We start from the raw sequence: 15,728 nt of genomic DNA on the forward strand, positions 1-15,728 counted from the left end.
TTTTGTGCGTTTGGGTCACTGACTTTTATCTCTCACTCTATACTGTCTGCGTATGGGACTATAAGACATGGCTAGCTCTCTAGTTCTCTAGCTGTATTTTTATTGTCTTGATTTGAAATCCTGTTCTGCGTGATGCTTATGCCCTTGCCTCAAGGTATGGTTTGCCTTCCGTCGTACTCCGGTGACGCATAGGATGAGTACAAGCTCTCCTATGGTGAGATGATAGCTATAAATACGAAGTACCCGAACATTCCATGGCTCTTTCTTTCTCTCGACACTCAATTCACCAATGATTCATAACATGCCATCCGCATAAACCTTCCGACTGACTCGATACCCAAAGCCCCTCGCGGTGGCGGGTGGAGGGGTAGCTTAGTCATGTCGGGTACTGAAACTGAAACTGCATTATTAATTGAATTGTGGCCTCGTAATTCAGGCAAGAAGATACCAAACCAAACAAACAGTCTGGCCTCAGGCGCTACTCCAAATTCGACTATCAAACTGTGCCCCCAGTGACCTTCCTCGCGACTGCCATAGACAATTGATCTTGGTAGAGTGAGGTTGACCTGATTCTCTACCATTCTACTCCTAGGCTCTAAACACAGCCGTTATATGATGTCAATGGCTCGATTTACATGTATACTGCTACCACGTTGGCGACAATCAGTGAACTGCTTGAATTGAACTGAGTTGGATTTCAGAGACACCAACAATCAAATTGTTCTCGCTTCTAATCTTACATTTGAGCCTTATCCCCGGTCATATCAATCTGCCCGCTCAAGGTCAATTCTCATCCTTGATCTCTGTCGTATCCTCCTCACGGGTGGGGGATCTGCCCTCCTGCAAGGTGTGGAACCGAGGAGGTTGCCAGAATCGATGTCCCCACTTAAACTCTCCATCCATGCCCCAGTCAACGGCCACCCCCTCTGGCTCAGGCACATTCACTAAGGGACGCAACCATGATACGGGAAATAGAGAGGAGGTATCAATGATGCGAAGCTGTACACCAACATCGTCTGCCTCCTGTTGAAGCCACTGCAACCCGAATACGGTTGGGTCTCCCTCGGTGGGAGCTTCAAGTCTCAGCTCTTGGAGGTTCGAAAGCCTCGTTTGTCGATGACGAAGCATTGTACAGAGAGCTGGAATCAAGTTTCGGAGCTCGGTCTGGTTCTGCAGGTTCTTGATTGACAGAATCTCGAGGGACTTGGGGAGACGGTCATGCAGAGCGATCTTGGGGTTCGCTTTCATTCCCACTGTGTCAAACAAACGTAGTTGAAGTCCATTACCGAGTTCACCATACATGCTTTCCTTTTGTGGGCTCCAGATCAAGTATCCTGCCGCGATATGCAGCTTGGTCAGAACTTTCATGCCAGCCAAGTTGATGGGGCACAAGTAGAGATGTTCCCAATCGTGCCAGATACACTTGGCAATTGCTAGCTCGAGGGATTTCAAAGTGTTGCATCTCTCTTCAAGTGCGGCTGTGAGATCGGAGACTAGCAGGATGTTCGGGTCTTCTCGTTCTTCATAATCATCGTTGTCATCTTCTTCTTCTTGTTCTTCTTCTTCCTCCACCTCATCAATACTGTTGTCCTCCCCAGTCTGTGCCTCGTTCAGTTCATTGTATGGCTCATTATGTACTGTAGCCTGGTCGTCGCTTGGTTCAAACTCGTCTTCGTCCCACGCGTCCCAGGACCATTGCCGCTGATATATCAAGGTCTCGAGGGACTCACATCCTGCGAGAAGGCGATGGAGAAATGGAGCGTCCAGCGCACAATCACGGAATTCCAGGTGAATGATCGATCGGGCGAGTCTGGTAGGAATACTCTTGAAATCCTCGTCTTCAAGGTAGTGACTGTTCCAATTCGAGCCAAAGAAGTGTGTCAGCGAGGGTAACTGGAACCATCTCATAAGACGAATGGGATCGCCGGAAAAACGGTTGCGGCATTCAATTTTCAAATGAGTCAAATGTTCAAGGACAGCCTTTGAGTCAATCAACACTTCTCCATTGGGGGTTCCGCACAAGACATCTTGCACCAAGTCATCAACCAAAAACTCATTCTCAAAGCCACTGTAGTTTCCATGTCCAAGAGTGATCTCGAGCCTTTCTAGGAAACGGAGGGATAGTAGCAAAGCTAGCAGTATGGTATCCAAGCGTAGCGACTTGGACTTAAATGCATAGTTCAGGAGTTGTCTGTTCGTGCTGGTGATAGAAAGGTTTTCAAAGGCTTTGCGAAGCAGTCTGCGGTCGTCTGAACTGGTCTCCCATTTCTTGGGCAACACCTGGTCTCTGGTCACAATATGTCCATTGGCTCCGCACAGCAGATTCAAGTCACTCAGGTCGAGAGAGCGCACTTTCTTCGCAACATCAGGAAAACGGAGAATTGTGGTAGTAAACCGACGGAGCTTGCTGGTTGTCAGATTATCAGAATATCTCATGTCCCGGGGAATACCTTACAGTACGATAATTTCTCACGTCTTGTTTGATTCCCATTGTTGTCTCAATTAGGGCACGCTCGGTGCCAATGTGTTCAGTCCCCAACCTAACGTGTGACCACTGAGTTGGGGCGATCAGGTTGACGAGCTCTTTGTTGCAGGCACTTAGATTTCCTAGAGACAAGTGATCGCCATCGAGCTTTTCGATGATTAAGAGCTTGATCTCCGGAGGAAGGGTGCTGAATGTCATTTTGAAAGTCTGGGTAGACTAGATGAAAATGGCTGTAGGTTTGTGGTTCACTTAGATCGAATGAAGCTGTGATCTCAAGCTAAAGTACGTTATTTGAGAGGATAAGCAGGGTAAGATAATGAGAAAGTGGGAGAGAAAACAAAAGAGAAATCACCTCTTGTCCCAAATAGGTAATACCATCGCAACGAGTAAAACGAGTAAAACGAGACAAACGCGGGACCTCACGCTTCCACTCAGTTATTCATTTGTCTCCTGTCAGCAGGCCATTTTTTATTCAAGTTATTACTTTAAAGAGGGCCTGACATGCCCTAGAGCTTCAACCATGCTTCCTCCCGTTTTTTCTCCTTGAATACCACTCTATGATAATGCCTTCACTGTCTTTAATCAACTGCCACACAAGACACTCTAGCAAAAACAACAATCTCGTGACAGCGGTGGGGATGACTAGCTGCCATGGTCTTAAATTACACTTCAATGGAAAAGCTACGTAGTTACAAAAGTCCTGCGATTTGAAGTTACTCAATAGTATATTGCTTATGTTTTTTTAGGGCTTGGGAGAAAATATACGTCTATCCAGAACAATCACTTTTCTTTGGCTACGACAGAGCCACTGGAATTTTATCTCAAGTGATCACCTACCGAAGGGATGCCGAATATATTTCAGTGCAACCCGTTGAAACAGCGACACTGATACTTTTAGACCCTTTTGATCGGCAAGTCGCTCGAATACTTTGGTTCCGAGTGCGGCTCACGGCCCTTCCGAGAAAAGATAGCTGACCCAAGGAAACCAAGCATTTCGTTTGATTAGTGGCTGGCCCTGTCTAAGTATCATAAATGTATAAAAACTGTTGGGGGGTGTGAGGCTTCTGCCCGGAAGGCTTGAAGGGGAGAGTGACATACAATGATTCCCCTACTCAGGTCTCTCTTCCTGACTTCTATTTTGATCTCTTCCTTCCCCCTTTTTGAGTCACTAGGGTCATTTAGCTAGATTATTTGGAGGGACTTGAAAACGAAAGACCCAAGCCACATATTTTCTGTTGTGGTGGTGCTTCAAGGCACACTGGCACCGTCATGCACAGTCAACCCAGGCAATTTGAGGGATCAAACTGATCGACATCTACCAAAGCAATCGACTCGAGCCTCTCTGCATGAACTAAGCAATTGTTTGCAGTCTATTTTTGACCCCTGCACCCCGGGTACAGCCCGCGCCACCCGCTAACAAAAGCCTCAAAAAATAAGCGAGACCAATACCACCCCAACAAATTCCCCAGCTAAGACCAGAGCAGCGAATTAATTTAGCGTCGATTTACCTGAAAAATGCCTTGCCCCCGTAAGATTAAATAAACACACCGGTGTCCACCATGCAAATTTCAACCTCGCACCCACTTTAACGGCCGACCGATATGCGTGGTGGGTCGTGGTTCTTAGCCTTGGTGGGCGCGTCGGCGATACAGGCATTGGCCTTAGAGAGGGAGACGCCTACCGAGTTTGGTCTTCGGGTTGAACATAGGGGGATTTTGAGATCCGCAAAGAGTCGCCTTCTATCAATTTGGGATGGTTTGAGTCTTTCATCTGACAGTGATGTAGGTGATTGTCCACTAAGTTTGCGTTTAGATTTACTAACTGGTCATGTCAGCATAATGCCTTCAAGACATATACCTTGTTGGGAACATCACCAGAGAACCCAGATATCCTCTTAAGAGCGCCCGAGGACGAGGTCTACTATGCCTATAATGTGGAAGGCGACGATTCGCCTTTGGCTACAAAGGAGAAGATATCTGATGGCGACGAGATCGAGATTTCAACTGAGCTATCTTCAGATGCAAGCACTATATTAGAGAAAAATAACACTGATGAGGCCGGTGTTAGCAGGTTCAAGAAATCCGTTGGCTCACAAATTGGCGAAGAAGCCGGCCTGCGGTTGTCCTTTGCTATTTTTATTATTTGGGCCTTCTTCTGTTGATGTATTGGATATAATGATATCGGCTGTATATTAAGAATGATCTGAGATCTTGTTGAAAGACCATATTCTCTATAATATCTTTGCAACACCTTGCAGCCTCGAAAGCCATGCGATGACCAATGGCTACGACTAATGGAAGTGCCAGAGGGAGGATGTCCCGATTAAATTCATTGCTTCGGTGGGCACCCTTAGCTGATTTTTGGAGAATCTCTCTTCCTTCAGAGAGCAGACTCGCTTCGTGTCGAGCAATTGGGCTGTTTGAATCTTTAGGCGGTGGTAATTTATACCGACCAATCAACAGCTCTGATGCAAGCCCTTTGTTCAGTGTTAGTCTTGCACATATCACAACTTTTGGGTACGTACGAATTGCGAGAACTCGAATGTCGCCTTCTGCAGTAGATACACCACGAATCTCCAACTTGAAAGTCCTGTCAGATACTACCTGGAATTGGTCAAAATCAAATAGTAGTTACTAACCTCCAACTGAAGGATTTGATTGTGCTCAAAATGTCCTTGCCATCCACACATCTCGCCCAGAGCTCTAACGCTCTTCTCAAAATGACCCAACACCACTGCTTTGAAAACAGTAGCTATCCCATGACGCACTCGAGGGTCCATGGAAGTGTCTCGGAACGCCATCGCTGCAGACACGAAGAACGGCTCTAGCACGCTATACTGGGCTATAGCATGCAGTATCGGTAAACACTGGGTTCGAAACTCAATGACTGCCATAGGCTTTCTATCTTGGCCGGTAACAAGCCTTCGCTGACTAAAGCGTGCGGCATTGAAGGTGACAAGTTTCAACCCTGGAATCACTCCAGCCGTGATGAACAGAGTTCCCACTGCCACCCGGTAGATTGTAGACATAAATTCGTCACGGTCATCACGGTGATTCTGAGCGGCTACAGGGCTGCTCAATAGGCATGATTTTAGAAGCCGTACATGGTTGAAGGAAGTTATGGAATGGTCAACGGGGTGACAACCTGTTCGTTGAGGCAAAGCTCTTGGTTGAGTTAGGTCATTGTTCAAGAAGAAAAAAAATAGAAAAAAAGATCCATGGCTCACTTAGCTATCACACCCTTGCACATATCTGTACCATCGTTGATTTGAACCAACAATGGTCGAATTCCGCAGTCTTTGCCGCCATCTATCAGGCGGGCCATCACAATAGCAACCACCGGTAGTCCACCTTTGGGAGTAGTTGGTGGCATCACCCTTAACTATGGTTAGTCATAGGGCAAGGAAGAGTTTGGCGCTATCATCTTACTTGGCATCTTTTGGAGTGGGAGTGTGTAGATCAATATCTCCATCTGGCAAAGTCGTTGCTGTAGTTTGTATGTTGCGAGCATCCAACCCATGGTTAACCTCTGTCAACATGAATTGGGCTCTACTCATGAAATATATTAAGATAGCCCGAAAAATATTTTAGGTAAACTGAAGATCACTCACGAGACATTAAACTCCAAGGCTGCTTGCAGGACGGGCTGAAGGTCTGGACGCTTCATTGCAAACGGAGCCAGTGTGCCAACAAATAAGTTACACTGGATTGTTAAAAGAGTAAAGGCCCCAGAATCTAGTGCTATCAATGCCTCTTGATGCATCTTCCAGAATTTCGGGGTGATATGTGAAATATCCTTCACAGTCACACCTGCTCTCGTTAATAGCCCATCCAATGGAATTGAGAATCATGATACCGTATGCATTGCAAAAAGCTTTTGCTCGCTGATAAGTCAATCTAGTAGACTCTTGCAAGGTCAATAAACGAGACGCAGGGGCGAATAGGGATGATAGTGCTAGTTTGTCCAATTGAGGGCTCGGCTGTTGCAACAGCAACAGTTCTTCTTGCAATATGCTTTCCATTGTAGGTCACAGTTTGGGTTTCAGTTCTTATGAGAGAAGAATGTAGCAGATTGGCTTGAAAGATAGAGTTTCCGTGCTTATTTCTACATTATTTATATGTTCTGAGAATCGATATTCACTTTATTTTTGCAACAGAAATTGAGAGCAACTTGAAGCGATCATGTCACCCGACTGGTTAAATATAGGTATTTGAACGAGGTCGCATCTTAGCGCTATACAATATTACTAGGTAGGTACAGATACCTGGGCATAATTAGGAATCGATTTACTAAGATACGGTGTAACGCTTAATGATCAAGAGATTTAACGAGAGAGGTAATAACATCAAATTCTCCACTTAATTACTCCTAATTCTCAGAAAGATACGAATATTCACTAGGGTAGTATCGCTTGCAAAAGGAAGATATTCGCTCTTGAAAAGGGTCAATTCGGGTTTGACGCCCAAGTGATAAATATTAAACGTAACGATTGAGATGGATGAACGATGAAAAAAGCCGAAAGAGGGGGTGGAAGAGGGTAGTGAACTATGGAGAATACACATCCATACGATGCAGTAATATAGAAATTCGGTATATAGTCACGGGGCCTTTTGAGCTGTAAACTGCCGTACACCGAGCAGCTTTCCTTCCCTGGCATTGGCATCCACAGGCTCACCTAGGGCCTAGATACACATCACACCCCAATCAACGAGTAAGCCAACAATGCCACACCGATCAGAGTCTAGGCACCATGAATGTGGTATTTACTGCAGTCCCATTTACCCACCTGCAGCAATTTTATGTGAGGCGTATACTGCACATAATGAGGCAGTTGGAGGGAAACGGAACTGGGAAGGTGACGAGCGGGCGGTGAACCTCGAACCTCGTGATAGCCCGATAACGATAACGATAGCAATTATCATCACGTGACTGGAAAGATAGCTCCACATCTTCAACAGTCGACTTCGGAATACCTTCAACCTACCTGTTGATAATTCGTTTAGTCAAGTGGTAAGGGTAAATTTAGGTATGTATTCTCGGCGTTGCCTAACCCAGAGAATGAGGGGTTTTATTCCCTCATCGTCGCCTGTCGCTTCTGCTTCGCGATCTGCACATTCACCCGCCGTCCCCAAGTGTTCAAACACGAAGTATCAAAATGGCTGACCAGAACCGCAGTGCCCAAGACGTGCTCGAGGATCTTGGGATCCCAACCAGTGATCACGAGTTCCTGTGCCGTCTCTTTGCTTCCGAGAATCCATTTCCAGGACTGTCTGGTGCCGAGCTTGGTCCGAACACTACCCTCGATCACAATCTCAACAACAGAGCTTCTGGACAACTGAGTATTGCTACAGTATCTCAAAGACTTGCATCAATTTCTTCCAGGCAAATCATTCCACATGCGCTTGCAGGGGCCCTTTGCTAACATCGATCTTACAGTGATCCCGTGCAGCACCCGGCAACCAACCTACAAGTGCCAGGGCATTCGTCTTATTACGGAGACGAGTGGGTCTCTTTGATCTCACAGGAATCGATAACTTTGCTTTCTGAATTGCGCGGGCTCGTTGTACTGCCAGAGGATATTCGTCGCCCTGAATCCAACGAACCACCCGGATCGTCCATTTACGATAGTGACAGAGGTGAGAGCAACCACCAGCTTGTCCCTGCTACCCCCGGTCCACCAAGCACCCCCAAAATCCCAGGAATCCGACAGACAACCCTGTCTAGTGCCCTATCCAACATTGAAACCGTTGATAACTTGATTTCGTCATTCCCACGTCCCCCTTCCTCCGATTCTCCCAGGGAAAAACAAGCCATTTCTGAAATTGTGCCCGGAAAACAACAAGTCCTCACCGAAAGCAATACAAAAGCTAACAATTCCACGCCTGACACTAGTCGACACGTCAACGGTCCAATCATCTTCGGAGATTCATCCGCCCTACTTGACACAGATATCGTTGATATCGGAGATCAAAGTCCCTCGATCCCCCAGCGTCATAAGAAGCAGTCTTTACCTGCTCGCCGGAACCAGACCGAGTATCACGGTCGAATCAATCCTCTCCGTTGCCATCCTGTTCGGGCCGATCCTTCGCAAATTCACGGCAGTTTCAGCTTTGATACTTTAGACATCCCGGGTGCCGTTCTATCGCCATCTACCTCAAGTACTCCAATTCGTACTCCTCTTCGAAACTTTACGCCCCCAAACTTACGTACGTCTCCCGTTGCGTCTATCGACCCAGACATTCGCCACACTCAATTCGTTGGATTGAACTCTCCAGCGTCGGTTCAACCGTCGGTCAAAAGCCATACCAGCAGAGCCACGTACGCGTTGTTCCCGAAGCCGTACCCTTTGCCGCAGTCTTCTTTGAATTCAACGAGCCGCAGGATCCCACCTAACCAACCGCACTGTGAGGCAACTGATCACCGATACTACCGAAAGGTCCCGTTTCCGTCACACGTTGCCCAATCTTCCCGCTCCTTGGATCGCAACCCGACAAGACCAGAGCAGGAAGGGTGTGGATGTCTCAAGCTGCTCAAGCCCCGATCTTGGACGTGTATCACGTCGTTGTGTTCCCGCTAGGTCTACCTTTTGAGATGCACCTTGAAGATAACGTTATTTTGTCTGTCTGAAAGTTTTCTATCATTTTTACCTCTCCGCTCTGCTCCTTGCACGCAAGAGAAACACCAACCTTTCAAAAACAAGGGAAAAAAAGAAAGACCCTTGAGGAACCAAGGAAAAAAACAGCAACAAACTCTGCTCTGCTTCTGATCGCTCACTGTATCTCACCATGGATACCCGTGGGTCGTTTTTCTTGGACCCATCCTCCGCGATGGCGGCCATAACCAAACACAAAGTTGAAGCCATAAAACTCGCTCGAGAACAGGGAATCGCCGTGCAAGAGATGTGTCGACGTGCAAAAACCGATGTCCCACCTTACGAGTTTGAAGAACTCATAGGAAAGGGTGCTTATGGCCGTGTTTACAAAGGCCACGAAACCAAATCCGGCAGACTTGTTGCCATAAAGGTCCTAGATATCGATTCGCTGGATTACAAGTCATTGCGAGATTTCAGGGATGAGTCCATCAAGGATTTTATTCACGAAACGAAGGTCATGAAGCAGGTCAAGGATTCTGGGGCGAAAAACATTAACGAGCTGATTGAAGCTATCTCTATCCACTCACAATTGTGGCTTGTTTGCGAGTATTGTCCAGGCGGTAGTGTCCGTACACTGGTAATTGAATTCCTATTTTTACCTTTCCAGAGCCTTATTGACCATTGTAGATGCGTGCAACCGACGACAAGCTGGATGAGAAATACATTATACCAATTGCCCGCGAGTTGGCTGTTGGTCTTCACGCTATCCACGAGGCCGGGATCATCCACCGCGATGTCAAAGGTCAACATCTCGACTCACAGTTGGTAATAATTCTTGCTGACTTTTTCTGCAGCCGCAAACATCCTCATTCATGAAGAGGGTCGCTTGGAGATCTGTGACTTCGGTGTCGCTGGTGTGCTGCAATCCCAACGAGACAAAAGGTCTACGTGGATTGGAACGCCACACTGGATGCCACCTGAAATGTTTGCAACTCGGGGCGAGGCCCATCGTTACGGAAGCGAAGTGAGTCCTAGTTATTGTGCTCTGTGCTTCATCCACTGACATGATCTCTGCAAGATTGATGTATGGGCGTATGGATGCACTCTATTCGAATTTGCAAATGGTAATCCTCCAAACTCTGGCTTGCGAGAGCGCATGCAAATCGGCCGTCAACTCAATCGAAACACCCCCAAACTCGACAGCGAAAGGTACAGTCAAGGTCTGAAGGACCTCATCGCTTTCGCCCTTGATTCCAACCCCTCCACCCGCCCCACGATGGCAGACATCCTAGCTCATCCTTACATTGCTGACACGGATGAGGAGTATCCCACCTCGACCGTCAGTGAGCTAGTGCGAAACTACTACCAGTGGTCACAGCGAGGAGGCCAGCGTATCTCTTTGTTCCACCCAGGTGGTGCGGCGGCAGCAGAACTCCCCGGCACCGAAGAGTCAGACGACGATTGGAATTTCAGTACAACAGACGGGTTCGAGCGTAGATTTTCCGTCATTGATCTGGATCAAATAGCAGCTTCTCTCGCTGCAATGGAACAAGCAGCCAGCCCAACCGATTCAAAATCCGAGCAAGACTTCATGGATGAGGGCTCCGAGGGTGAAATGAACTATGAAGACAAAGTCAATTTTGATGAACGTGTGCGCCGAGGCGCTGAAGCTATGCAAGGGCTCTTTGATGAGGAGAAGCCCAGCTACGTTTACGAGACTAAAAACGACTTTGTTCCTATTGAACCTACTCCATCCATCTCAGATCTACCTCTCCGCACAGAGACAGACCGCTCTTCTGTCACATCAACCTTCATTGACATCGACATTGGCTCATTCGAGGCATCGCATTATGCGGCGGGAGCGCCTGCTGCCCAGCCTTTCCAATTGGTCGATGCAGACACCATTCGCGCGAATCGTTCCAGTATTCGATTTAACAGAAACTCCAATGAAAACAGCTCGAAGTCTTCCGACAGCGGCATGGAAAGCGACGGAGCTGCATCTATTGATGATACATTCCAGCCGTCCGGTCCACGGCCTCCTACTATGGACTGGAAGTTCCCAGTATTCATGCAGACCGAAGAAGAAAATCCGACCGAAAGCGAGCAGACTCCTGGCCAAGACTCTGACCCAAATCCTGCTCAAGAGCCAATTGAGGAAGAGTCCCTCCAGGCCGAAAAGCGTGCTACAATGGAATGGACATTCCCCGTCATGGGATCCGTCCCCGAGGAGCAGACGTATACTGATCGCCATGACACTCTTCGTGCACCACTTCCCGAGATCCAGCCTATTCCAGAGTCTCAACCAGTCGACGAGCCTGATGACTTCCGCCCTTCTACATCTGCATCCAACGTGTCTGACTCGGACTACGATCCTTTCCGTTTCGACCGCCCAACCACACCTCAGGGCACAAACTCTCTCCACCATAGCCACTTCTTTGACCATGATCTCCCTGAAATGATGACTCAAGCTGGCTATCATGAGTACGAGTCTTCAGGGATTCTGGACGGGCCGGGGCCCGATGAAGAATCCCATCCTATGTGGCGAGACTCAACCGACGGTAGCACACCACCACTACCGACAGCCATCCCAATTCCCGAAACCCCCACTGCGGCCTCGGTGACTTCTGGTCCTGTCTCAGAGCCCGGTTCTCCGGTTTTTGAAACAATTCGCAATGTGCGACGAGACCAGGACCATGAAGTCACGACCACGAGACCTGAAGAAGTCGATGCCATCCCCTTCCCATCGCTTGTTGCACCAAGTGCCGCGAGCTTGATGGAGGATGCTGATGACACCGCTGTTACATCTGAGCTCGATCGGTTGCTGGGCGACTTCCTTGGGTCTCTCTCAGCCACGAGCCAGGCTCTCTCCAGGTACCATACTGCCACTACTAGTGACTACGAGGCCACGAAGGTCTAGAAGACTGTTGGATTTCTATGTTCTCAAGGCTGGGCCTTTGACTTGGAATCCCCTTTCAACGTTGAATTGTGATAACTTTGTTTACGAGTAATTTTAGCGGCATCAATGTCAGTATTTCCTTTTTAACACACCGTGCCTTGCTTGTTGTCTCGTGTATGATACTGTAGGCATCATCAACACTGGGAATGTAGGCACCGATACATCTGCTGTGGGCTGTATATCAACTGTTATGGCATCAAAGTACGTCCGGTTAGGGCACGAGCAAATGAGTCGGTAGCTTCTGCTCTGTCCTCTTTTATATCAACTCGTGCCTCGGACATGGCCGCTCTTTACTTTCTCTAAACTCACTTCGCAAAATTGGTTCGTGTTCGCCGTGAAGTCAACACGATCACTTTCTGCCTATTTTGACAATCCTTCACCGGCCTCTCTTCACTTCTTCCCTTCTCACCTCTCCCATATCCATCTCGTCATTATCCCCTTTCCTTTGCTTCTCCCCTTTCCTTTGCTTCTTTCATCCTACTCTGTGCTTCCTTTGATCTGACCAAACATGGCATCCCGCTTGACACCAGATCCTCCTAGGCTCGAGGCTTTGGTCTGGGGTTCTTCTCAACCTCCAACCACGTTCGACGAGTGGCAGGCGGCCATCAAGCAAGTCAAATCACTGAACATGTCTCAGCAATACAAACAATGCGTGTTGCGTTGCAAGACCCTTCTCGGCACTGCTACTGTCCGGGTTTGTACTCCAAATGCACCGATCCGAAGGCACAATTAACGGGTTCCTACATAGATCGACCGCATTCATGAAACTGCTCTCCACTACTATTCCGCCATTTCATATGTCTCGCTAGCTCAGGCAGCCCACATCTACTCAGCATCTAAGATCCCATTTCTTAAATGTGCTGTGGAGAAATTCATTGCTGCAAGCAATGTTTTGCCAGACAATTTGTCCCTTCCAGTCCTGAACCCCGGTCAAACTTATTCCCTTGTTGACTGGGCAGAGTCTCCTTCATCTCGTACTACTTCTGGATCGCCGCTTGTTTTCGATAATTCTCCTGGCCCTGAATCCCCTTTGGGGTCCTCTCCGCGCGATGTATCCCCCGTCCTGGTTACGAAGACTCAACTCGCTGAACAAGGTGTTATGACTCCCCCTCCGGCCTACCCTTTGACTCCTCCCTCGTCTGGTGACTCTCTTACTACAGCTTTCATCGTCACACCACGTTCCGCCCCTGCTGTTTCCCCTCCACAGCAATTGAGTCCCTTTGAAAATCTCTCTCCTGTGGAAGATACAAACGGTCAAAGCTCTCCCGATTCGATCCCTGCTGTTTCCTCTCCTCGTCACTTGAGTCCTATTGAGGATTTCCCCCTCAAGGATGGTATCAATGGTGGCATTTCGCCTATTTCAATCTCTGCTGTCAGCCCATCACCCTACAGGCATTCCAGTCCGAGTCGGAATTTCTCCTATCCAAATGGGAGTATTGCTCAGCGTCGTGGTACTCCTTCTCCTGTATTTTCGGATCAGGAGTCGGTCTCTTTTAACAATTCCAGAAATAATACCCCCATCGGCGAGTCCTTGATCGATAATATTACCTTGATGCTCCACGGTCCCATCATGAATGAAAGTGAGGATGCCTCTTTCATCTCGAAGAAGGATCTGTCCCCCAAGATCCGTTCCCCGGTACAACTCTCCCCAGTCAGCTACCCTGCTGATATTGCGGACCCCAGGACCCAAATTGAATTGATACCATCGCCGCTCTCTGTTCGAAAGATATCTGGTGAGGTGATCAGGTGCAATCGTTCAATGATTCTCTGTGGATTCTCAAAAAGGGAAACCATCGCAAACCCAAAGGATACTTGCAACAATCTAAACTGGCCCCTTCCGAATGCTGATGCTCGATCCAACTCAACTCTAAGCAACTATGACACTGACAAGAACCCGAAGCGGCCTGTTCGCCCTCGCCCTCCTCGCCTGCCACTCAAGATCATCCCTCGTCTCCAGATTAATGTTAATGAAAGCCAGTCAAGTCCCACTTGTCGAACTCGAGCTTCTACCCCGAGATCCCAGTTAGAGGCCATCCTAGAGAGTACGCAAGAGACCCCTCCAGAGAATAACACAGGGCTTGATTTCAATAAATCCACCACTCTTCCTGTCACACCCGAACAAAGTCAAGCTTCTTCTTCATACACAACCCCATCCCCAACTGATTCTGCAGTCACGGCATTCCACGAAGCCCGAGTCAGACGGTTTAACTCAAACAATAGCTTCCTGCGTGAGGTAATCCCCAAGGAAATCACCCGACTCTACCAGCAAATTGAACATGTCGAAAACTTACAGCATTGCCATTGTCGCCGCGACGCAGTCTCCCCTGACTCAGTTCATGCCCGTTCTCAGTCCTTCTGGACATTCAGTCCCCTTCGCAAAAAGGTGTCATCTGTTTTCCGTCGTAACTCCGGCCCGGATTCGAGCCCGGATCAGGGTCCCAATATCGACAAATTTGGAAATGTGCTTCGCATTGAGACTAAGTTGCAGCGTATTTCTCGGCTGCGGAAGGAGGGTTGGAAGACTGGTATTCGTGCTCCCCATTCTGTATGGAAAGGTTCTGATTATTATGAAAAGTTTTGCGACGAGGTGCTCGCTGATATTGCTAATGATGAGGGTTTCTATTGAAGGATCCCTCCCCATTCTCGTGGTAAACAGTGCTGTCTAACAATCGATTACGATCTTGAGCTATTGCTACTATCATTGTCTTTTGTTGTTCATCTTTCCGATGGATCATTACTCGGGTGAGGTATTGATCAGGAGGAAGGTGGAAGGTTCAAAGTGTGAATTCGGGAGATTTACGGGGTCGAGTTGGGAAGTATGGATCTCAACTCCGCAATGGTACATCAAATCCTGGTGCTGAAATGAAGAAATTGATATCGAAATTGATGTGGAAAGACAAATGCTCAGAGAAGCCCATGTTTCAATGCAATGTGAAGCTCAATGCCACAAACTAATACATACTTCCATCCAACCGGAATGTAATCCCCTTCCATTACCATCCCCGTCTCCAACTAAAGACTCTTGCTCATAATAGACCCAATGCCTTCTCCAACTCCTCCCTTCCCAAACATCCCACCCAGTTGGTTGCCTAGTTGATCCTGGATCTTGCTGAAGTTCTCATCTTCGATGAGCTTCTTGCCTGTGAGACTCACTACCGTCGGGTATTAGCATGACTCTTTCTGTTTGACTTCGCAATGACATACTCTTCAGTCCATAAGACACCTTGTTTTCACCCATACAGTCCAGCAAGAATTCCTGAAGTTTCTTCTGGTATGGATCGAGAGTACCGGAGACCCAAGCGGCAAGAAGCACCACTTGGAATGCACAAAAGAAGAGGAAAGACAGCATGATTGAAGAATGCTTTTCTGATTTGATATAATTGTAGTTCTCAGATAGATACTCGAGGGTGGTTCATATATACTTAGGTGCAAGCCTATGACGTCCGACGATGACGCTGTCCCAGGCACTTGGTGGGGGGGGCGGAAGACGGTACGAATCAACGTGGCTTTTTTTTTATATTAACACCCATATTGGTCTACATCATGGACCAGTTGCAAATCTGATCTTGTTTTTTCTTTCAGCTCTTGATTGTTTCGATTCATGCTAGGTTCGACTTAGAGTTGTACGAGAGGGAGGGATGGGGGTTGCATTTAGCTTGATACTTTGGGTATAGATGGCTTATTGGTATAGTTAT

The 15,728-nt window shown here is 47.8% G+C and overlaps 7 protein-coding genes across 7 annotated transcripts; 4 read left to right on the forward strand and 3 right to left on the reverse strand.

Moving 5' to 3' along the window:
* Positions 1-783: 783 nt before the first annotated feature.
* N7511_001650 (uncharacterized protein) lies at positions 784-2,683 on the reverse strand (the record flags this gene model as incomplete). The annotated part of the gene is made up of 2 exons (XM_057124075.1): positions 784-2,403; positions 2,456-2,683. The coding sequence occupies 2 exons, from the start codon at positions 2,681-2,683 to the stop codon at positions 784-786; spliced, it is 1,848 nt and encodes a 615-aa protein (XP_056989808.1).
* Positions 2,684-4,086: 1,403 nt separating this feature from the next.
* On the forward strand, positions 4,087-4,646 carry N7511_001651 (uncharacterized protein; the record flags this gene model as incomplete). Its single annotated transcript, XM_057124076.1, has 2 exons — positions 4,087-4,266; positions 4,320-4,646. 2 exons carry the CDS (start codon positions 4,087-4,089, stop codon positions 4,644-4,646), a joined length of 507 nt encoding a protein of 168 aa, XP_056989809.1.
* On the reverse strand, positions 4,624-6,506 carry N7511_001652 (uncharacterized protein; the record flags this gene model as incomplete). Its single annotated transcript, XM_057124077.1, has 7 exons — positions 4,624-5,064; positions 5,124-5,649; positions 5,712-5,861; positions 5,914-6,033; positions 6,096-6,187; positions 6,287-6,294; positions 6,341-6,506. The coding sequence occupies 7 exons, from the start codon at positions 6,504-6,506 to the stop codon at positions 4,624-4,626; spliced, it is 1,503 nt and encodes a 500-aa protein (XP_056989810.1).
* A 1,134-nt stretch (positions 6,507-7,640) lies between these two features.
* N7511_001653 (uncharacterized protein) lies at positions 7,641-9,062 on the forward strand (the record flags this gene model as incomplete). Its single annotated transcript, XM_057124078.1, has 2 exons — positions 7,641-7,835; positions 7,935-9,062. 2 exons carry the CDS (start codon positions 7,641-7,643, stop codon positions 9,060-9,062), a joined length of 1,323 nt encoding a protein of 440 aa, XP_056989811.1.
* A 208-nt stretch (positions 9,063-9,270) lies between these two features.
* N7511_001654 (putative serine/threonine protein kinase) lies at positions 9,271-11,994 on the forward strand (the record flags this gene model as incomplete). Its single annotated transcript, XM_057124079.1, has 4 exons — positions 9,271-9,714; positions 9,765-9,879; positions 9,932-10,101; positions 10,156-11,994. The coding sequence occupies 4 exons, from the start codon at positions 9,271-9,273 to the stop codon at positions 11,992-11,994; spliced, it is 2,568 nt and encodes an 855-aa protein (XP_056989812.1).
* A 547-nt stretch (positions 11,995-12,541) lies between these two features.
* N7511_001655 (uncharacterized protein) lies at positions 12,542-14,659 on the forward strand (the record flags this gene model as incomplete). Its single annotated transcript, XM_057124080.1, has 2 exons — positions 12,542-12,727; positions 12,782-14,659. The coding sequence occupies 2 exons, from the start codon at positions 12,542-12,544 to the stop codon at positions 14,657-14,659; spliced, it is 2,064 nt and encodes a 687-aa protein (XP_056989813.1).
* Positions 14,660-15,045: 386 nt separating this feature from the next.
* Positions 15,046-15,382, reverse strand: N7511_001656 (uncharacterized protein; the record flags this gene model as incomplete). The annotated part of the gene is made up of 2 exons (XM_057124081.1): positions 15,046-15,185; positions 15,238-15,382. 2 exons carry the CDS (start codon positions 15,380-15,382, stop codon positions 15,046-15,048), a joined length of 285 nt encoding a protein of 94 aa, XP_056989814.1.
* Positions 15,383-15,728: the final 346 nt, after the last annotated feature.

Source organism: Penicillium nucicola, assembly GCF_028828085.1.
Source record: "Penicillium nucicola strain IBT 29836 chromosome Unknown utg000001l, whole genome shotgun sequence".
NCBI lineage: Eukaryota > Fungi > Ascomycota > Eurotiomycetes > Eurotiales > Aspergillaceae > Penicillium > Penicillium nucicola.